Source organism: Nelumbo lutea, chromosome 7 (genome assembly GCF_056320005.1).
Source record: "Nelumbo lutea isolate HS-2025 chromosome 7, American lotus-T2T, whole genome shotgun sequence".
NCBI classification, from domain to species: Eukaryota; Viridiplantae; Streptophyta; class Magnoliopsida; order Proteales; family Nelumbonaceae; genus Nelumbo; species Nelumbo lutea.
In genome coordinates, this window is record NC_142690.1 from 12761999 (window position 1) to 12784665 (window position 22667).

General features: G+C 38.4%; 1 protein-coding gene across 1 annotated transcript in view; it reads left to right on the forward strand.

The window, feature by feature from the left end:
• The first annotated feature begins 305 nt into the window (after positions 1-305).
• The window catches only part of FY (Transducin/WD40 repeat-like superfamily protein), a 28216-nt gene continuing 5854 nt past the window's right edge, over positions 306-22667 (forward strand). Inside the window, exons 1-13 of the mRNA XM_088954962.1 lie at positions 306-851; positions 3036-3127; positions 4643-4711; positions 5695-5799; positions 9036-9131; positions 9218-9300; positions 9418-9489; positions 18798-18895; positions 19745-19804; positions 19896-19956; positions 20035-20122; positions 20813-20876; positions 22189-22267. Coding sequence (XP_088811088.1) covers positions 701-851; positions 3036-3127; positions 4643-4711; positions 5695-5799; positions 9036-9131; positions 9218-9300; positions 9418-9489; positions 18798-18895; positions 19745-19804; positions 19896-19956; positions 20035-20122; positions 20813-20876; positions 22189-22267 — 1118 coding nt within the window. The 5' untranslated portion in view covers positions 306-700. The remainder of the gene's footprint in view (positions 852-3035; positions 3128-4642; positions 4712-5694; positions 5800-9035; positions 9132-9217; positions 9301-9417; positions 9490-18797; positions 18896-19744; positions 19805-19895; positions 19957-20034; positions 20123-20812; positions 20877-22188; positions 22268-22667) is intronic.

The following is a 22667-nucleotide window of genomic DNA, read 5'->3' on the forward strand; positions in this document are numbered from 1 at the left end:
AACAACATATATGATATATAGTCAGGTTTTCCCAACAAATTCACTTAAGGGGCGTTCTATTTTTGGGTTTTGAGATGGGCAAAAGTTGGTTAATGTGAATTTAATACTCACTGACCAAGAAACCCATGTTATTTTTTCATATTTATGTGGGAACTAAGGAAAGTTTATCTCACATAAATAACTTTCCCACTTGGGGGAAAATTAACAACATTTGAATGGAACAAAAATATCTCTTTTAATAATTGAATTTTATGACTAAAATAGTCATTGCCCTATTTACATGGCAAGACAAATTTGATTCCAATGTCGGTTCTCCTATGAATTGGGGTATAGGATAAATCCCTGAACCTTCAACCAGCCCAAATGGGGGTGTTAAAATTGGACCTTAGCTGATAACATATTGGATAGAGTTGGTTCGAGGTGATTTAGAAGTACAGTTGGTCAATTTTACAAAAGTAGTTGAAGTATTTTACCCCTTTTCTTTCACTAATAAAACTCAAATTCGTTTTGGGACTCGTTTAGGACATCGTGGTCTCTGAAATCCTGTATATAAATCGCAGTTACATTTCTTCCCGCCTCGTCTCCTCCCAAAACGGCTAAAATGCTTTGCTCTAAAGGATTTCCTCCACTCTAGGCTTAGGTTCTCGTTCTCGCTTCCATTGTAGGTTAAGTTGGATTTTCGATTTCTTCCCCAAGGAAGATGATGTACGCTGATCAACCACTCCAGCAACCGCCACAGGGCGGTGATTTTCCCAGAGGACCACCGATGCGGCAGCCCTCAGCTTCTTCGAGTACAATCCCGTCGGATTATCATCACGCCTCCACTCCTGCTCTGCCTCCTCCTTACGACAGTAAGCAAATTTCTCTCCGGTTTATTGTTCTTTACAGATGATGTTGAGATTGCTGATTTTAAAGTTCTAGGGTTTCAAACAATGTAGGGCTCCTTTTGTTTTCGTTTTTGTCTTTCTAATGGTTTATTGTAGTTGTAGCAGTGGCATTGTACTGTAATTATATGAGAGGAGTATGTCGTAACATACTGGTAGTTTTTTTGCCCGTTTTTACAAGCTATTTTGAACAGTGATAATCTGATAATAAAGCTTGGTAGGTTCTCTGACTCGTCGAAGTAGAGACCTGGGATCAAATCCCGCTGCTACCAGGGTGGGGTGGGGGTTAAGGGAAAGGGGATGGGCTACCCCCTGTTGTGTAGCCCCATGAGGCGAAAAAAAAAACTGATAATAAAGCCAAAAAGGGTAGTCCTCTTCTAGGTGGATCTCCTCTTACGTCTCAAATCGGGTAGCCAAATCTTCATTAACCATGCACGTATATACATCAGTAGCTTCCACCTACATCATTCCACTCACTCCGTTTTCTAGGAAATTGACCCACTAATCCTACGACTTCTCAGCCATGATTCAAACGGACTCCTAAGACTGAATACCATAGTATCTTTTGGTTAAGGCTATTACTAACGTTAAACACCTTTACTGACCCCTATACTCGTGGCCTTATGCACGTTGAGAAAACCATATCAATCCTCTTCCATTAGGTCCGTCTTGTTCTCAAGGTCGAAGCTGGGATAGCCTTCTGTGACTTTCAAGTGGCATCTCGTAAAGATGCCCCACACCACTGTACTAAATTCAGTCTCAGCGAAACTTGCAACCAGATCATTGTAAGGAATTGTTGCAACCCCTCATTGTGAATTGCTCTAAACTTGGGAGATGTGATGGTATTGGCTTGAAGGAGGTTAGGAATAACGTATGATGCTAGTTCGTTCATCAGAAAAAAAAAAAAAAAAGAAAAAAGAAAAAAGAAAAATTTATGATGCCAGAATCTACACTGAGAACTGGAATTATGATTAGGTTCAATATGCACAGCCACAATACTTTTATACCTTAGATGCACACTGTTTGTTGAATGGCACTATGACACTGGTGCAATTGCAAATACATGCATTAGTTAGGAGATACATGAAATCCACATGAAGAATAAGACAGGACATGGGCATCCCATATCCATTTCCAAGGAACAAATCCGAAGAAGTCACTTGGAGGGGTCATTCCGAATTTACTGTGAATTTCATTAAGATCAACCTTCCAAAATTGTTCAGTTTTCTCTACACAATAACCGACTGACTAGGAAAGGATTAGCTGTGTTTTGATAGCTGTTTTACTGGCTGTGGGACCTATAATTTTGCTTCACACCAGCTATAAATGCGAGTGGGAGATCGAGTGGTTGCAGGCAATATGCACTTTATGGATGATGTGGAGCAAAATGGTTGGTCCCGCAGCCAGTAAAACAGCTATCAAATTCAGCTAATCCTTTCTCAGATGTTCCAATAGCTGAACCAAACTGTCCACTTCCAAAATCCCATTTTTAGTGAATGGAAATAGTGGCCAATAATAAAGACGTCATATTCTGCGAGATGTGTTACTGAAACAAAACTTTCTCTAGAGTGACCAAAATCCCTTGGGTTAACTACATATGTTAAAAAGGTTGTTCTCTACAGTCAGTCATTCATAAAAAAATGTCGTTCTCTGTAAAAAGGAGTTTCTTATGCTTGGTTGTGGCCTTAAAATTTGCATGTAGACAAGTATCTATTTATTCCTTGTTGTCAATTTAACAGAGCACCTGTGAAAAGAGAAAACCTGGAACCAGAAATAAAGAGATTTTTAATCTCACATGAAGAAGAAGGGGAAGGTTATTTTATCTTTTACTGGAATCTCACGTGTGCTCTTAAGAATTGTTTTTTGCTTTGAACTGGGAAAATGTTCTGTCTCTATTTCATCTTGCCTCTTTGAGTTAGGGCTTTATATAAGGTTCTTTTTTATTAATTTTCTGATGTAAGCATTGCAAACTTTTATGAGTATTGAGATATTAGTAATTTTGGTTTTATTTAAGTGAATTTTTGTCTGTTGTCAATTTGTCATATGACATTTTTGTTTTTTCACCTTTTTTAGAAAGGTCATTGGTATTGGTGAACAAGGGTTGCCCATGATTGCTGCTATATCTTATTTCAATTCTTCATTCCTTTTCAGCTCATGGGGAGAGTTTTGCAGCCAGAAGGATTCGAAAACTTGTCCAGCGGAGAGCAGTTGATTATACTAGCACTGTTGTGCGATATGTGCAGGTGGATGTTTATAATAAGATACTAATAGTTTTTTAACATATGTGTTGTATTTAGAATTTAACCATGGTGGACAATTTATTTGTGGAATCCTAATTATTCAACCAACAGGTTTGAGTAACAACTACAATAGTTGGGATGCCATTCTCATCCAATGCTACTTTTTTAATTCTAACGCCAAAACCCTCCTTCCTAGTCTCAAGGTTGGGAACCTTTGTTCTAGCTACAGGTCTATCAGTGTCATGGTTAGCTTATGATGTTTGTTGCTATTTGGTTATTCTAACACTTTTATACAGTGTATGTGGATGGACATTTGTAATGTTGTGCTAAATTACTAATATTTTTGCAGTTCACACACATAATTGTAGGTATATGTATAATTCCTGCCAAATGAACTTAACATTTGGTTGATTTGTATTGAGGGTATTGGAATATCTTCCTTTAGTACATGCCTAGGTCTTTTTGAAGACCCTAGGTGGTGTATCAGCAACCCAAATAAAGGACAACCACGAAACAGCACATGCCTCCCTTGCCTTTGTTATGCTCAGCATTTCATATCACCTTTTCTGTTTCTTTTGATCAGCAAGTTGTCAATTTTTTTATTAATCTTTAAAATCAAGAACGATGTATATAGTGGCTGTATCACAGTGATGATCTTGGGGTTAAGCATTTGCTGATGGTATATAGAGCTTCCCAAGAGGCTGTCTTTTATCTTCCTAGTGTCAACTTCCCCCTTGTAAAGTCACCCCCAGTAAAATTGATTCCTATTTCTTCTCTTTGTGTCATGGCAGCCATACTGTCAGCTGATCTCTGTGTTTTGTTGTTTCTTGTTCAATCTCTTCCTCTTTAAACACATGATTCCAGTATATCCCAATCCAGAAGCTGAGGAACCTGTATGGAGATGCTTTCAAATTTATGACCATTGGCAATTTCAGTCCTTTTCGGCCTCCTCAAAGTTGTAGGATCAAATCCCATTCAAGTTTTTAAGTATCATTTTAATCAACCATGCATTTCTTTTGTTTTCTTTTTTTTTTGAAAAGGTATTGTATATAAAAAAGAGCCCTTTGTACAACAAGTGGCTGTACAAATTGGAACGTACAAAGTTTATAAGTATTTCACCATATCATCATTCCTTGGCTGTGCGCAAAAAGATTCTCATAACAAAAAATAATCAAAACCATCATGTATTTCTCAATGTTGTAGTTTCACCTGTTTTTGTTTTGAATGTGTTCAGTACAGTAAAATTGCAGACTTGTAACTTAAAATACTTACTGAGGACCGACTTTAAAGAGAAATGACAAGTGATTATTCATAGTCATTGTGCAGATGCATAGGTTTTGTTTCCCTTTTGATTTTTGTTGTTTTTTTAATCTTCTTTGGGAATGCCTTCTCATTTTGTATATATTTCCTTCTCACTCTTTTGGACTTTGTTACTGTTCATATACTAATAAACCAGCTAATTATCTTAAAAGTCTATTAATTTCCATTCGGTGGTTGAATAATTTGTATATGATGCAGACTCGTATGTGGCAGCAGGACTCAAGGGACAGGACTGTGTTACAATGTACACCAGCTGCGGCGATTGATGTTAGTTAATATTTTCATAAAGTGTATATTTTGGGTTGTAAATTGTATTAGTGTTTGGTATGTTGAGTAAAACCATGATATGATATCTCATAACATGGTTTTTGACTCTCTATTATGTTCAGTCTTTTGTCTATCATTTTTTGGCACCCTTTATGACAGATTCTTTATGAACAATGAGGTCCATTTTTTTCGTACAACTATATAATTGAAGGTTACTGGCTTGACTTTCCAAAGTTGTTCGTTAATTTTGTTCACTGATCATGGTTGTGTTATCATACCAATTGCTTCACTAGTTAGTCAGTCGGTATTCATGATTCGGTTGCTTGGGACTACCAAGCGTCAGCTAGGTCAATTAGTTATCTAATGACTAGTTAACGTAGTCAAACATAAAATTATTTTAAACTTAATTCCTTTGTTTTGTTTATCTTTAATTGTTTAAAATATTATAGTATATGCTTTTATTTGATGGATTCAAGCTAGTGCAGTAAGCATTTGGTGATTGTTCATGATTGGTTCATGGTATATAACTAGAAATAAGACATAATAACAAATGATAATAAATTTTCTTCCAAACAGAGTTATGTTGGTATGGAGTTGCCATAGACAAAAGGGCAACTGAATAATTAAGGTTGCACTCTTTCTTTGAAAACATCCTAGCCTATCCAGCCTTCATTTTCTATGTTTTCTAAAAAGATTGCAAACTAAATGTCCTACATTATTTTATTGCATATTTGTTGTCTATATATGAGATCAGATCAATATCATCTATTTAAGACACATTCTTTTGTTATCTACTGGCCACTGCCCAGGCACCAACTAGCCATAACATTGACTAGGGAGGCCAAAAGGATTGCCTCACCACATTAATAACATTAGATCACAGAGCCTGCTGATCAAAAAGAAAAAAAAAAGATTACAGAGCCTGGTAATAACTAGGTGGATATGTTCATTCTGTGTAACTTTTAGCATGTTGGTTTGTGCAGATGCTGCCTACAGTTGCCTATGCAGACAATCCATCCACAAGCTTTGCTGCAAAATTTGTCCATGCATCTACTAACAAAAACAAGTGTCCAATCAACAGAGTCTTGGTAAGGTTTCTACTATTTCAATGTCTCTTAAATAATGATGCATTCTGTTCAAGGGTAGTACTACCTTGCTTGTCTAATTTCTTTTAGGTGGTTAAACATTGACATGAACACATTTCTATTTTCTGCCTGTATATTTTAGTTGACTACATCGTAAAATGTAGCCCTTCAAATATCCATTTCTGTTCAATTTAAGCCTTTTTTTTCTTGGTTATTAATAAGGTTGCTTCACATACATTGTGAAGTTGAAGTAGGGTGGCTGACTGATAAGGAGGTAGTGTGGAAATATAGATATGACCTAAGAGAGCTACAAAGACTAATAGAAAGAGCTATTGCAAAGTTGAAACGGGTATCACTTACTGCTATTGTTTTGGAAGATGGGTTGACAAAACAAGGGACATCGAGGGATCAACTGTATTGGGGCCAAGTAGCTTAAGGGGGAATGCAATTGTATATGTAAGGAGGTTAGGCAAGGCTAACTTCGCATCTACTGATTGTTTGATAAAATGCATTATTGTTTTTCATCAAAAAGTGTAAAAAGAGATCTCCAGTTATGTAGGAGGGACCAAGGCAGGCAGTTTGTAGGTACTTTGCCCATGTTGGAACAACTTCATAGGGTATGGTTTTAATTGTTTCCAAACAGAAAGGTTTTGGTTTTAGTGGGATAGCATCCAAAACCAGATTGATTTGGCCAGGAAGCTTGGAGGATTAGATCATACCACCACAAGTTTTGATTTCCTATGATAATCTCAATAGAAGCATAGACCAAAGCCATTTTCCTAGTTTTTCCATATCTAATTCCCCTCCTAATTCTTGATGCCATCTTTTTCCTGTTTTTAAACACTGCCCCAATTGACGGGATGGCCTTTCCTTCTATATATGAGCTCCCATAAAAAATCTTCAATGATTTGCTGCTCTCTTTTTATCATCATTATTCGTTATGTGAGCTTTAACCTGAGATGAAAATAGACTGGTTAATTGAAATGGTTAGATGGTAGCAACATGACGGTGATGGTGAACGGTTACATGGCAGCAACTGCTGCTGGAGCCTCCTCCTTGCACTTTGAAGCTAGAAAAAATGGCACAGAGATTGCTCTCTTGCACTTTGCAGATGATACTCTCTTCTTCTGTATGCATCCTTGGAGCAGGTGCATAGTTTAAAATTCTTACCTTATTGGTTTGAGGTGGTATTGGGATTGAAGGTCAACCTAGCTAAGAGCCTAAGAGGGAAATGAAGGTTAGCTGATGTATTGGGCTGTAAGCAAGGTTCAAAGATTTGATACGTATTGGGCCGTATCGGTCGATACGTATTGTATTGGGGGAGGGGGCTTCCTGATATGCCCCTACAGTGGGTGTTTTGGGTCAGACCATGGTTCAAAGGGTAGATGAGCCTTAAACTGATCCCTCTGAACCAGATTTGAAAAAAAAATTAAAAAAATACAGAAGCGAGCCTCGATATCGAGTTGTATTGATATTTTGAACCTTGGATGTAAGATGGGTAACCTTCCCACCAAATACTTGGATCTGCCTCATTGGGCCAAGTTCACTTCAAAATCCATTCGGAACCTTATTCTAGAAAGGATAGATTTGAAACTGGCTTCTTGAAAGGCCTGTTACCTCTCCAAAGGAAGGAGGCAAGGTGATTTTAATTAATAGTGTCTTGGCCAGTCTCACAGCCTACTATATGTCCATTTTTTCGATCCCAACTGAAGTGACAGGTAAAATGGAGCAGAAAATGAGAATCTTCCTTTGGACTGATTGGAAAGATTCAACCAAATGTCATCTGCTAAACTGAAATCAGGTTTGCAGACGAATATCCCATGAAAGTTTGGGAATCGGGAAGGTTAAGCAGTTCAAGGTGGCTCTGCTGGATTGGTCTTGGAGATTCTCTACAGAACCCACTAATCTGTGGAAAAAAATAATAGAAGAAAAGTATGGTCTAAGAAGCAAATGTTGGAGGTTGGGATGAAGATAAGTCTCAAATGTCCTATTGATGCAGTGTATGGAAGGGTATTTCTAAAGTTTTCAACAATTTCATTGAAAGAAAAAAGCTCAAGGCAGGAGAAGGGAGGAGGCTGCGCTTCTCTGGATCCTTGGTGTGGTGAGGAAAGAGCTTTAAAAGACATGTTTCCGAATCTATTTAATGTGGCTGAAAACAGAATGACTAGGATTGTTGATTCATATGCTGCTGAAGAGAGGTCTCAATGTCACTGATGGCCTTTGTGCAGTGTTTTAAAAGCAGGGGCATTTGTGCCCGAGGCATGAGGTGTGTGCCTTTTTGAAGCAAGGTGCAAAAATGCAAAAAAAAAAAGATTAAAAATTCAAAAAAAAGCAAAAATTAAAAAATATTAAACAGAATATTAATTGAAAATATAAACTAAAGTTTTAAAATAAATGTTTTAAAAAAACCTATTATCTCAAATTTAAATACATAAACATACCATGTAAAACATATTTAAAATGGAAATTTAAAAATAAAATCAAGCATAACATATAAAAGCATACCTGGGCTGAAGCGCAAGGCGCACTGGGCGTGTGCCTTTTGAAAGTGCTGTGCCTGGGACCCAGGCGAGGTGTATACCCTAAAATACGCCTCTAGACACACCTTTTAAATCACTGTGTTTGTGTGTCTCTTACATGGGATGAGACATTGAGTCGCCTGTTTTTACACTGCACACATAGTGCTTCAGGTTGGAATCATTTCTTCAAATCTGTAACCCTACACTTGTGCTGCCTCAGATCAGCGAAGGGGATGTTAGAGGGATTATGGGCATGTCTGGGAAGGGGAAGGTGTGTTCAGCAATTGTCCCAGCAATGATTTTGTGGGCCATATGGCATGGGAAGAATAGCAGAATATTTAATCAGAAGTCAAGTTTTGAAACAGAGGTTAACAATGTGGTAGTAGAGGATCTAAAGAATTGGTTGTGTGTACACAGTGCCCTTAAGGATGATAGGTTTTCATCTTCTATTTTGAGGCTGGACTTTTTGGGGTCCCTAATTGGCTTATACATGTATATAATCTCACTGTACAGAGGACCATACGCCTTCTGATATTAATATAATACATTAAATTGCTCAGTATTATACCCTTTAGCTTTTTATTGTTAATTCGCTTGGGTTGTCTTTGGTAGCACTGCTGTGATATCTGAACTCTAAAATTTTTGCTTTTCAGTGGTAGTCATCTGTTGCCAGGGTTTTATCCTTCCTATGGCTGACCAGCCTATTGTTTTCTATTGAAGTGGTATCCTACAGGGAGGAGGCTCATCACGGGCTCACAAAGTGGTGAATTTACTCTTTGGAATGGGCAATCATTTAATTTTGAAATGATTCTTCAGGTATGGGTTATTTATTTAGTATTTCTTGTTGAGCTTGTTATTAAGGAAAAAAGCTTGATTGTGCTTTAACACTTGTTTGTGTGCAGGCTCATGATCAGGCAATTAGGTCCATGGTGTGGAGTCATAATGAGAATTGGATGGTCACTGGTGATGATGGGGGTTCTATAAAGTAGGGCATTCATTATCATTTGATAGTGCTGCTTTGAGATTTTGTATTTGGTCTGGATCTTTAATTTATGTACTTATTTTGTATGAAATGTGTTATGGACATGGCACCATTTTTCAGATATTGGCAAAATAACATGAATAATGTGAAGGCAAATAAATCCGCTCACAAGGAATCTGTTCGTGACTTGAGGTATGTGCTTTGTGATCTTTCATTTTCTCCACTGACAAGTTAAATATGTTCATAGAAAATAAAGAGAAGTCAAACTAGGAGGTTTCAGAGATTAATGCTTCCAAAGAATGACAAAGAGCAAGATATGGAAGAAAAAGGTAAAAAGAAGTGAAGAATGACAGGTAGGGTAGGTGTTAGATTTCCACTAAATGCCCTTTCAACTGGATATAAGGGAATAAAAAGAAAATAGAGAATAAAAAGGAGAGTAAGGGGCAGAACCCTTGTTTTTGTCTAAGAAAATGAAGAAAAGAAAGGGTTATTCTTCTTTGTTGATCAGATAAAATTTTCAAGTTCTTCTGTTCGTGTGTTGATCAATGTTTAGAGAACTGGACTGGACATCGACCTGGAAAAAGGAGAGGTTCATGGATCAAAGGTTCAACTGGGGTAGAACCGGAGGTCAAACCATGATTACATAATATACATACATACAACATATTATAAGTATATTCTGCTATAACATTTTTTATTTTATTTTATATTATAGTGTAATGTAATATTATATAATATATACTAATATATATATATATATATTTATATAATATACACAATTTTATGATATATAATTATATTCTTCTATATATATATTATTGAGAAACCTGGAAGCAATTTTAGACCATATCCTCCCAAGGGAGATTCATTGGGTTAAGACCTTGGATCTGTTTTCTCCATTTTCCTTTGAGAGCATAAAAATGAATTGGAGGGAAGTGGCCTTTCCATTTACAAAAAAGACTATAAGAGTCAGCTTTTGGAACCACCATCAGAAACCTTTGTAAAACTTAATTTTTATGGAAGCTGTTTCGGCAGGCCATGAGGCATAGGAGGGGTATTCAGGGATAAAGATGGAACTATCTTAGCAATATTTTCAGGTCCTATTGCCCAAGGAGATTCAACTAAGGCTGAATTGTCTACTGTATTGTCTGCATCTAACAATGCACATATGTTCCCATGTTTATTGAAATTTCTCTTCATGATAAATTTCATATGGCAGAATATTGACAAAGTAGTATCAAACATTACTAAATAACAGAGGCAAGGAGTTTGTGGCTATGGATGGGTTTGTGGCTGCAGGACGATGGAGGAGAATGCTGAAGGTTGAAGCCAAGGAGTTTCTGCTTGAAGAGCTGAAAAACAAAGGAGTGGCAAGCTTGAAGATTAGGGAAGGGAAGAAGGCCACAGTGCTGTTGCAAGGTATGGAAGTGATTAAATGGTTCAGGGAGTATGTTAATGAAGCATGTCTCAAAGGTAAACAAAGAAACTGGAAGGAATTGAGTACTCAAAAAGGGAAGAGGTATGTTGTAGAATGCAGAAGAAACAATAAAGGGGGTTATTTAGCTTTTTCTGAATATTTTGGGAAAGGAAGGAGGCAACTAGTCTGCTTTCCTGAGGGAAGACAAGGAGTTGGATGGAAGAAAATCAATGGAATACTGGAAGATTTTATCCAACACTTGGAAACCTTGCATATGGATATATTGAAGGAGAATGGAAAAACCAACAATCTTTTAACTGAAGATGAAGACCAGGTCCAAGAGCTACTAGCCCTGGCGAAAAGTAACAGACAGAACAGGCTGGTTGGCTATTCCAGGAAAGAAGAGTGGGAAGATAGATATGTGGTTCAAGCTAAGAATCCGGTTAGCAACTGGAGGAGAATTACAGACCTGCTCGTATTACAGCTGAAGTTAAAAGGGATGTTTATTCTAACACCTTTTGAGAATAGTAAAGTGGTGCTTGATCTGACTGAAGATAAATTAGAGCTCTCAGCTATCAGTCTTCAATCTGAATATGTTGTGATTACAATCTTTAAGTGGAACCCTTCATCTAACTCTAAGGAGTTCTTCACTGAGGATGGGGTGGTGGTACGAGTTCTAGGTTTGCCCTTTCATTTGTGGAAACAGGAAGTGGCTGCATCTATTGCACTTTTATGCGGTGGTAACCTTGCCAGAGCCTTTTGGGGGGACCTTTGATCAGTAGCTCTTCTAATAAATGGAGTGAAACCAGAAGTCATACCCAGGGAAAGTGGAGATAAACGTGGAAGGTTGCTTCTACTCAGTTTGGCTGGCCTCCTCCATAGAAGCTACACTGTGGAGGGAGTCTCACAAGGAAGGGGACGAGAAGGTAGAAGAAGAGGCTCTATGTGGAACAAGGAGATTGGCAATCTCAAAGGTTGATAGATCTTTCACCGATTTGGGTAAACCAAATTTGGAGACTATAAAAGAGCAGGGGCAGATGGGGTGGTCAACTACGTGGAGTGCAAACTATCAGAAGGGATGGCAGTAAATCTTATGCTCAGATGGTTAAAGGCGGCAAGAATCATGTTTTAAATTCAAGTTACGAAGGGAGGTTAAAGGATTCAGACCAGTTCGAACCAAAAATTGGTGAACCTGAGCCGGGTCTCCTGGGCACTGAGTGTGACATTGTAAAGTCTCACGTGCCAATGCAAGTTAGCCTGAGTGGGCCTCTAAAAATTGTTGGGCCTGCTAAGAAACCAAGGGTAGGCTGTGTTCTCAACTTAAGTCGGCCCAAACCAAGTTTCAAGTAAAGGGGGCACGTGAATCACTTAAGTTACACGTGACTGGAAAGGGGGAGGCTCCAATAGATGGTAAGTATCATCTATTTTCTTCTTCGAGCTCCTCCTTTCATGTCCACGCGCGAGATGCAGGTTCGGCCACTTCGTCACTGCAATGGGTTCCGACCAAGAAGGTAAATCATCTCTTCCTGGATAGGCGGAATCCCAGAAGCATAAAACGACGGGATCTAGACCTTGTTACAGACATCGATTACTTAGATGAAGAAGGTAGCGGTGATGAAGACACAACTGATACAGAGAGTTTGGGAAGTTTTGACCAATAAGAAAACTTGCACATGCTACAGGAAGGAAGTTTCAACACAGATTCTTTATTTAGAAGGAAGCTGTCAAGGGGAAGACGTGGAGGTGAGGAGGATTGAAAGTACAGCTTCGGAAGCTAGGCTTATCACCCCCCCTCCCCCTCCATGAGGGAGCAACTCCAACCTCTCAGACCATAAACGAAATTAGTACAAAGGCATGAGACTCTTTGATGATCTGTGAAGATAGGCCAGGAAGGAAGGAAAAGGAGCAGGCTTCTCCGGTGGTAAGAATAGTCAAAGGTGAAACTTTAACCTTGACCACTTCACTGCAATTGCCAACTAAAGGGATGGACGGGGCACTACCACCAGTAATGTCTCAGCCGCAATCCTCGTTTGTTCCTCATTCTCCTACTCTGCAATCAGGCATGGGTGTCCATTCGGTTTTTACTACTGATCCGTGTGTTCAACCTATTGCAGATACTCTAATATCCCACCTTGAAGGAGCAGATTTGGTGTCTAAAGGAGGTGGTGAAGGTGCTGGTGGTAATCATGAACTTAAGGAGAAGGAAGAGTTAGCTCTTTGTGAGGGTGTGGGGGAAGAGGTGGAGAGAATTTGGAAGCTGATTTGTACAGAAGTTGAAGCAATCAGAATGAAGGAAGGTTGCTTGAAAGTGAATCATCAGAAAAAGGGTCTGCCTAGTGAGGAAGGAGAGAGTGGTGAAATAGAAAATGTTGAGGGGACAGAACCGAATCCTAAAACAGGAAGTTGTTATCGAGAGGTTGACCTAGGGGTGGGGAAAGACATAGTTAAAACATACCATAGGAAACCTAAGGAAAAAAAAGAGGAGAAAAATGAGTATAAAAAGAAGAAAAGAACTGAGGTGCAAAGGCTAATATCTGACATTGAGGCTGATCTTGAGTTTAGCGGAAGGGGAGAGAGGAGGAAGAACTATAGGTGAGGAGTCGAGTTCAGGAGGGACTATATTGCAAGTATATCCATGACAATTATCAGTTGGAACGTGAGAGGATTGGGAAGTGATAGGAAAAGGAGGGTAATAAAGGATTTTATTCACAGGAGAGAAGCCTGATATTGTGATGGTGCAAGAGACGAAGCTCTCTGAGCTGGATGGAAGGTGGATAAGAAGCTTTTGGAGGACTAGGGGTGTTAGTTGGTCCTCGGCTCCATCTTGGGGAGCCTCTGGAGGAATTGTCACTGTTTGGAAGAATGAGGTAGTGGAAGCGGTGGAAGAGCTAGTAGGTAGATACTCTGTCTCCATTAAATTCAAGAATATGGAGGATGGATTTTGTTGGGTGCTTACCAATGTTTATGGTCCTAATACCTACAGAGAAAGGAATGACTTGTGGGAGGAATTGTATGCAATTTGAGGTTTATGGGATGGGCCTTGGTGTTTGGGAGGGGATTTTAATGTCACAAGGTACTTAGAGGAATCTAGTAATCATGTACAGTCAATCACAACAAGCATGAGGAAATTTAACGGATTTATAGAAGATTGTGAGTTAAAAGAAGTTCCCTTAATGCAAGCTAGATTCACTTGGTCCAATTTTCAAGATAATCCTTTCTACTCAAAGCTGGATAGGTTTCTATTCAACCTAGAATGGGAAAACTACTGGGGAAATCTATTTTCTAGAGCCTTGCCTAGGGTTACATCAGACCACTGCCCCATCAAAATTGGTGTGGAATCCCTAATTAGTGGACCAAAACCATTTAGGTTTGAGAATATGTGGTTAGCTCATCCAGAATTTGGAAACATAGTGAAGGATTGCTGGAATAGGGAGTTAAGGGGAATAAAGTGGAAAGGAATCAAATTCCATCAGAAGCTGAAGAGGCTGGGAGTCAAGTTGAAGGAGTGGAATAAAGATCACTTTGGTAGGGTATAGGAACAAAAACTTAACTTATTCACACAAATTGAAAAGTTGGATGAGAGGGAAGCCCAAGGATTGTTGAGTGGGTAGGATAGAGAATCAAGAAGGCAATTGAAAAAGGATCTAGAAGAGGTTCTACTTAGAGAAGAGATTTGTTGGAGGCAGAAGTCAAGGCATAAGTGGATTAAGGAGGGGGATGGGAATATTAGATTCTTTCATGAGTTGGAAAATGGTAGGAGGAAGAACTTAGTGGATAGATTAGAGTTAGAAGGGCAGGTAATTACCAATTAGGAGGAGATAGCTAAGACCCTTGTAGACCATTTTAAAGGTGTCTTTAGAAGGACATTGAATGAGAGGGTGCCTATGGAAGGATTGGAACGGCCGAGGTTAGATGGAGAAAAAGCAAGGTGGTTAGAAAGGAACATTGAAGAAGAGGAGATCAGGTGGGCAATGTTCATGATGGATAGATCTTAGGCACTAGGTCCGGATGGTTTTACTATGTCTTTCTACCAAGATTGTTGGGACATTTTGAAAGAGGATTTATGTGATGTTGCTAAGGAATTTGCCGAGAATCATATAGTAAGCCCGAGAGTCAAGGCCACATTTTTGGCCTTAGTCCCTAAGAAACAAGATGCTATCCAACCTAAGGGCTACAGGCCAATTAGTTTGGCAACTACCACTTACAAAATCTTGGCTAAGGTGTTGTCTTTGAGGCTGAAAGTAGTTCTCCCATCCCTAATAAGCCAAGCCCAAGGGGCATTTGTTCAAGGGAGACAAATAGTAGATCAGATCCTAATTGCTAGTGAGTGTGTGGAGAATATGAGAAAATCGAAAAGAAAAGGCTTTGTTTGTAAGTTGGATCCAGAGAAGACCTATGACTTGGTGGACTGGCACTTCTTGGTACAAGTGATGAGAATTTGTGGCTTTGGGAATAAGTGGTGCAGTTGAATATTTGGATGTGTGAGTTCATGCCATTACTCTGCCCTAGTTAATGGAGTGGTGAAGGACTTCTTCCCAACTTGTAGAGGTATCAGGTAAGGGGACCGTCTATCACCATTCCTCTTCACTCTAATAGTAGAGGTGCTTAGTAGAATGATCTCAAAGGTTGACAAAGAAGAAGTGATTAAAGGGTGGAGGATAGGTAGGGATGGTATTCTGGTCACCCATCTCTAATTTGCAGATGATATTTTGATTTTCTGTGACGAGGACAATATTGAGCAAGTGAGAAATCTTAAAGATCTAGCTAGGAATTTTGAGATGGTGTCAAATCTAAGTGTCAACTTTGGGAAGAGTTGTGTAGCCAGGGTTAACTTGGAGGACAATCAGATGGAGGCTATAGCAAGAAGCTTAGGGTGTTCCATCTCGTCCTAGCTTATGACCTACTTGGGGCTTCCGTTAGGGGCAAACCCTAGGGAAAGTAGCTTTTGGTGTCCAGTGGTGGAGAGGTTTCAAAAGAAGTTGACTTCTTGGGGGGAAGAATCACGTTAATAAGAGCCACATTAGCTAACCTACCAACTTATTTCCTATCTGTGTTTAGGATACCACATAGAGAAGCTAAGAAGCTAGAGAAGGCGATGAGAGATTTCCTCTGGGAGTCAGGAGAAAGTAAGAAGGATTACTTGATAAAATGGGAGGTGGTATGCCAAAATAAAGAGGAGGGGGAACTGGGGTTAGGGAATTTAATTAAAAAAATAAAGCACTACTGGGGAAGTGGCTGTGGAGATGGCCAATCGAGAGAGAGAGGCTCTGGCATGAGGTGGTGGGTAGTATTCATGGTCGCTCTAATAATGGGTGGGATGCTAGAGTATCATGGTGGGCAACCTTGGCAACACCTTGGAAAGCTATTCATGGCATCCTTCCTCAATTTCTCAATTTTGCCAGGTATGATGTTTGTAATGGTAACTCTGTCCTTTTTTGGGATAATACTTGGGTTGGAGAGGCTCCATTGAAGGACCTCTTCCCTTTGTTCTCTGTTTCAAGGTACAAAAAAGAGTTTGTGTCAAAGTTTTGCTCCTTTACAAATAATCCATTAACACCAAATTGGGATTTTGGGTTTTGTAGAGGTCTAAGGGAAGAGGAAATTGTATCCTTAACAAATCTGTTAAGTCTACTTGATACAGTGTGTTTGGACCCTTCTGAACCCGATAAACGGATCTGGACACCCAAGCCGAATGGATCCTTCTCTTCCACTTCTTTCTTTTAATCTATTACTCAATCTAACCCCATTCAGCCTTTCCCTTTTAAGGAAATCTGGTGTAGGCTTGTTCCCCCTAAGGTTATGGCTTTTTGCTAGGAAGTGCATTATGGGAAAATAATACACTTTAGACATTCTACAAAGGAGAAGACCTTATCTTTGTCTCTCACCTTCTTGGTGTATCCTTTGCAAGTCACATGGTGAGGACTATAACCATCTACTAATTTCATGTTCATTTACTGCAGACTTATGGGAGTGGCTCTTCTCATTGTTTGGGTGCAGGTTGGTTAGGCTAGGGGATGCAAGTTTGATCTTTGATCCTGTTTTCTTCCCTTGGCAGCACAGAAGAGGAAGAATTATGTCGAGGTGTGCAAGAACAACATTGATCTGGTCCGTGTGGGAAGAAAGGAATACCAGAACTTTCCAAGAGAAGGAGAGAAACCTAGAAGAGATGGACTACATTCTAAATAGGGTGATCGTATGGTTAAAATCACTGGACCTATTCCATCAATTCTCATTTAATGATATTTGGAGGAATTGGTTAGCAGTGGCTAATTGTTCATCTAGAAAAGCTAAAGTGAGTTTGACTTGGGAACCCCCTCCTGAAAGCTTTTTGAAGCTGAACTTTGATGAAATTAGTCTTGGTAATCCAGGTCCGTCAAGGGTGGGAGGGGTACTGAGGAATGAGGTTGGGAACGTGGTTCTTATTTACTCGGGGCCCGTAGGAGTTGGAAACAACTCTACTAGGGTGGAACTTGCAGCCGCTATCCAAGGAGTACAGCTAGCTGTGCAGATAGGTGTGGAACATCTGATAATAGAAGGGGACTCCAAGGTGGTAGTGGGATTGCTACAAAACCTAGACTCCATAGTGTGGTTTTTAAGAATGAAATTAAAAAATTCTACTGCATGACAAGGAGCTTAACAGTAAGAATGCAATGGGTGGGGAGATCAACAAACTCTATGGCCGATGGTCTTGCAAAGCAAGGGGTAAACATGGAAAGCTTATATTGGGCTCAATTGTAGATTGAATCTGTTTCCTGTTTCCTGATTTTTGTTATCTGTTTTCTTTTTGTCTTTCTTCCTGCTGTTAGGAGTCCATGGGAAGCTTGTAATTGCATTAATTCTCTATTAATGAAACTTATCTTATTACTTATCAAAAAACATATATTTTTTTTATTTTAGTTTCAATTTTTTATTTTAAAAATTAAGATTTGTGGCAAAAAAGGCATTTTTAGCAAAAATAGTGGGTCAAGGTGCCTTTGGCTCCATGGTAACATGTAGTTCCCGAAAAGTTACCCAAAATAAAAAAAGATCACGCTTATCAAACATCCAAGCACAAAGTTATGGCCTTTAGAAGTTTGCATTTATGTGGTAAAAAAATTTCACAAAACCAGCTGGTTTTCTAAAACTGGGACTGGTCACTTGTTTTCCAGTTTGACCATCTGGGTCAGCGGTTTTGGGTATATGACTGGACATACTAGGGGCCTGGTTCATGGTTCAACCGGTTGGTCTGGTCTGGTTTGTTAAACATTGGTGTTGATTGGACAAAATTTTCAAGTTCTTGCTTATAGTTGAGGTTTTCCGGTCTTTAAGAGTTCAAAGCAGTGTCCACTGACTTGTATGTTGATTGAACCCTAACAAACAAGAAAATAATGAGTAGAAACTAGTAAATGAATTATGAATGTATTATAAACCCACAAAATGAATAATTCAGTGTAACAATATCTATTGTAATATTTGAACTAACAAAATAACTAATATAACAAGTATAGAATATCCTAAGTTTCCTTGAACAAAAATAACTAGGTTTTTAGGCAAGGTGATCCTCTATAGGTGCGTAGTTGCTTAGGCATTGACTTTGACAACTATGATTTGTTCAGGTGTTCTTAGTAAATGATGCTTGAAGACATATTTCTATTCATAATTCATTAATCATGGTCACAAAACACGCACACACACACACATACATACACAAAAACTGTCACACCCTGCCAAAACAACAAATGCCATTTGGAGAACCCTGGAATTGTAATATCAACCTGTCAATAGATCTGGTTCACAAAAGCTCCCCAACTGCTAAAAGTACCCAACACCCAAAAAGAGATGGTGACTCAGGTACATTGTTATTGGTGATGGAAAAGCATTATTGTCTGAATTGGAATCTTTCCAACAACCCTGAAAGTATAGTCCAAAACCCACCACCCACAAAAAAATCTCCACACGACTTGGTCCAACCAAGTCTGCTACTTAACAGGCTTTGTTCCCTTGCCAGCCCTTCCCTTGGTACGGCACTTATCTTTGTAATTTTCTCTGTGTATATATATAGGTATAGTGGTTAAGTTGTTTGAAGGTTACTTTGTTTAAACAGCTTTTGTAGGACAGATTTGAAGTTCTGTTCATGCTCTGATGATACAACTGTTAAAGTTTGGGACTTTGCAAGATGTCAAGAAGAACGCTCATTATCCGGTAATGTGCTTCAGTCACTTATGACATTTTAAGTTGAGTTTATTTGCTTCTTCAGGAAACCAATTAGGGAAAGCCTATTAAATCAGTTTGATTAATTGGGTTCTCATCATCTCTCATCCTTATTGTACCTTTTTTGGTTGAGTAAACCTTCTAGTACCTTGGTTTTGATTTAAGCCTTGAAGCTTTAAACACTCTAAAAGAAACTCTATAAAACACGTGGTTGATTTAAGCCTTGTCTTTCTTTGGTTGTATAGAACCCGTGGTCTCTTGGCCGTTTTATGACCAGTAGTGGTGTCTTGGCTGTTTCTGATATATTTTTTTGAGAAAAGATAACAGAGATTCCATAAAAGAAAGAAGCAAAGGACCTTTTAAGCTTCGACCCTTCAATATGGTAGGGCTCACATTCAAGAAGTAAAGGACACTTTCTTTTCTTAAAGGGGAAACAAATTACTTTGGCCCACTGCAAGAACGCATGCTTCATATTCATCTAACCTCAATCCAGGTTACACATGAACCCTGCTAATAACACTTCAGCTAGGCCATTACAAGCTCTATGTGCATACCTTGCCTCATGACTGCACCTAGGCATGTGCTTCACTTGCCTACATTTACCATGATTTGTGTTTCTTTTTTGTTTGCTTGTATAATTGTTTTGTTATCGGTAGAAGTAAACCTTTTTCTATATAATGAGAAATTACCCATTTTTTCTGTATGTGCAATCCCTTTCTGCTTCATAGAGAATAGAAGAGAAAGATCTTTTCTTTAGTGTTTCTATGTCATTACAGTTTGTGCTTAGGGTGTGCAGGAAATAACTTAAGAGTCTTGTCTATGCACTTTGAACTCAGGCAGGCCATGGTTGGGATGTTAAGAGTGTTGATTGGCACCCAACAAAGTCATTACTTGTGTCAGGTATGCAATATAAATTCCTACAAACATGTTCATTCAATTTTTTGTACTATTACTACCATGCTTACATCGATTTATTTCTTTAAAATTTTAGGTGGGAAAGACAACCTCGTAAAACTTTGGGATGCAAAAAGTGGGAGAGAGCTTTGTTCATTGTAAGTGTGGTCTTATAATGATCAAGACCATAGTTTTGTTTATCCATGCTTTTGGTTAGTCATGTCCATGTTTTGCAGCCATGGTCACAAAAATACCGTGCTTTGTGTCAAATGGAATCAGAATGGTAATTGGGTGCTAACTGCTTCAAAGGATCAAATCATCAAGGTGAGCGGACTTTGCTAATTCTTTGAAGTGATCATCCAAGCATATGACAACAGTGTGATATTATAGATTTTGATGTGTAGTTAAGATTTGAGAATTTAATGTTCTAACTTAATTAAGAAAATGGACTAATGCAACCAGATGAGCAATTATGCAATTGAGGTCGATTACTTGACTGCTTAATTGATAATTTTTTTTGGTTTCTTTTCTATTTTTGCATTTTTTTTCCGGAAACCTTCTCTGTTACTTTGTTTCTTGAAATCTTATCATATGCTACTCTATGTACCTTGAAGCATGATTAAGAGGTTGCTAGTTTCGTCAAGTTAGTATAGTTAAGTGGCTTATATGTTCTGATTTTATTTCCACGTACAAATGGCAAAGGTTAGGATTATATCAAGTCCACCCTCCCAAGACCCCAGATAGCTGGGACCAATTTTGGGTAATGGCCTTTGGCCTTTTTTAATTATGCAACTGTTGTTTATGCCTTGCATGATCTAATCCATGTGTCTTTCTGAAACCTACCCTGTACTTTATCTTCTTTATGCAGAATAACCTTGCTTGTATTGTTTTCTCTCTCTCTCTCTCTCTCTCTGCATATCTTTATATTCTTCCTCCTTTAACTAGTTTCCGGTTTCCAAAATAAAAGAGCATTTTATTATATGCCCTAAAATCATTTTCCTCATCAAATCTCAGCTCTATGATATACGTGCCATGAAAGAGCTTGAATCTTTTCGTGGACATCGGAAGGATGTGACTGGTTAGTGAAATCTCTTTCCCTGATCTTGTTTCTCCTATATTTTTCTTTTGCAATTCCACTCCATTTTTTGATGAAGAATGTACAAACAAGTGTTCATTTTGAATATTGTACATGAGGAAATATGCATACGTTGGTATATCATTTGATGCAAGAGCGCCCAACTACTGGTATCTGACACATGTTGGTTATTAATATTTTCAACTTTGCTCCAATGTCTTTATACTAGTTGAAACTTGAAAACTAACATCCTTAAATTTTCCAGGATTATATAGTTACTGATTTTCTGAAAATGTTGGACGATAGACCTTTTATTTATTCTTTATTGGCTCTGTGCATTACTTAGGAAGAGAGAACATACAATACTGCACCTTTCAGGGCATATAAAATCAAGGCTAATGCCATATTGCTGAGAACTATGCCATTGAACTAATTGCAATAACTCAAAAGCATTGGATGGGACAATGATGTCATAAAAATCATATGCTATGCTTATCTGCTGATTCAATGCCTTTGAAATTGTTAGTAGGAGTATTATTTTTGCTATGAAATATTTTCTCTACAGGCTAAAACTCACCTTTGCATGTAATTTGCACTAGCCATATAAAATATGCAATGTTTCCTTGATTAGCTGAAGTCATATAAGATACGTTTTTCAATAAAAACATTTTCATTTACTGTTAAAAAATTCCTTAAGCCCTGCTTATTCTAGTTTGTGTTACTCATCATTACATTTACCAGAGAGATTCACCTGTGAAGCTCAGATAGAAAACAAAAATGAGATCCTCATAGTTCTTTTCCAGAATATTATGGCCCTATATTTATCTCAACTTTTTACTGTAGGTGAATGAAGCATTAAAACATCACTTACCTTGATATGTTAGAATATATAACGGATATTTCATCATCTGGTTCAAGGTGTTTTTTTTTTTTTGGTAAACACGGTTTAAGGGTAATTTGGGTATCTCTGTAAGCATTCTCCTCCAAATAGATCTGTCTTGCATGGAATTTCTTTTTTCCCCCTGAAATGATAGCTTTTGCTTACAGTGTAATGCATTTGTTATTCGTAATGGAACAAAGAAAGCACCCTGCAATGTTTTTCTGTGATGTTATAATGTTTATATGGAATCAAGCTCATACTCTATTTTGCTTTGCTCCATGAAATATGATTCCTCATGTAAATTATTCATGGTACATAAGCAATATGTGATAACATTTTCTGCAGCCAAAATCCCTGGCACAATTAGGTCTTTGCTTATGTTTTTGATTTCCTTGATCATGTATTCATGATTACTGTCTTATTCTGTTTTTCTAGCTTTGGCATGGCATCCATTCCATGAAGAATATTTTGTGAGTGGGAGTTTTGATGGATCCATCTTCCATTGGCTTGTCGGGTATGTTGGAATAGTAACATCCATTTCCTCTTTTCTTCTTTCCTTTTCCCTCTGTGCTTGTGTGCGTGTATGTTGGGGGGCGGGGGGGGGGGGGTTCCTGGTCTCTTGCTATGGCCTTTGAAACCTGCAGCGCGAGCTTTCTCTGGATGAGTCTTATGTATATTGACCTTGTTTCCAGTTCCATACTGGATGGTTTATTGCATATAGTAATAAAAAATGGTTGCAATTTTTTCTCTCCTCCCAAAGTTTTACCGATCAAAAAAATGTTAACTCTCCTCCCATATAGCAGAAGATTTGGATGTTAGCTTACCCTGTAGAAAGATTATGGTGGAAAAACACAAATATTTTATGCTGTAACCTCTGTAACCACGTTTAGAGAACCTTTGTACAAGGAACAAAG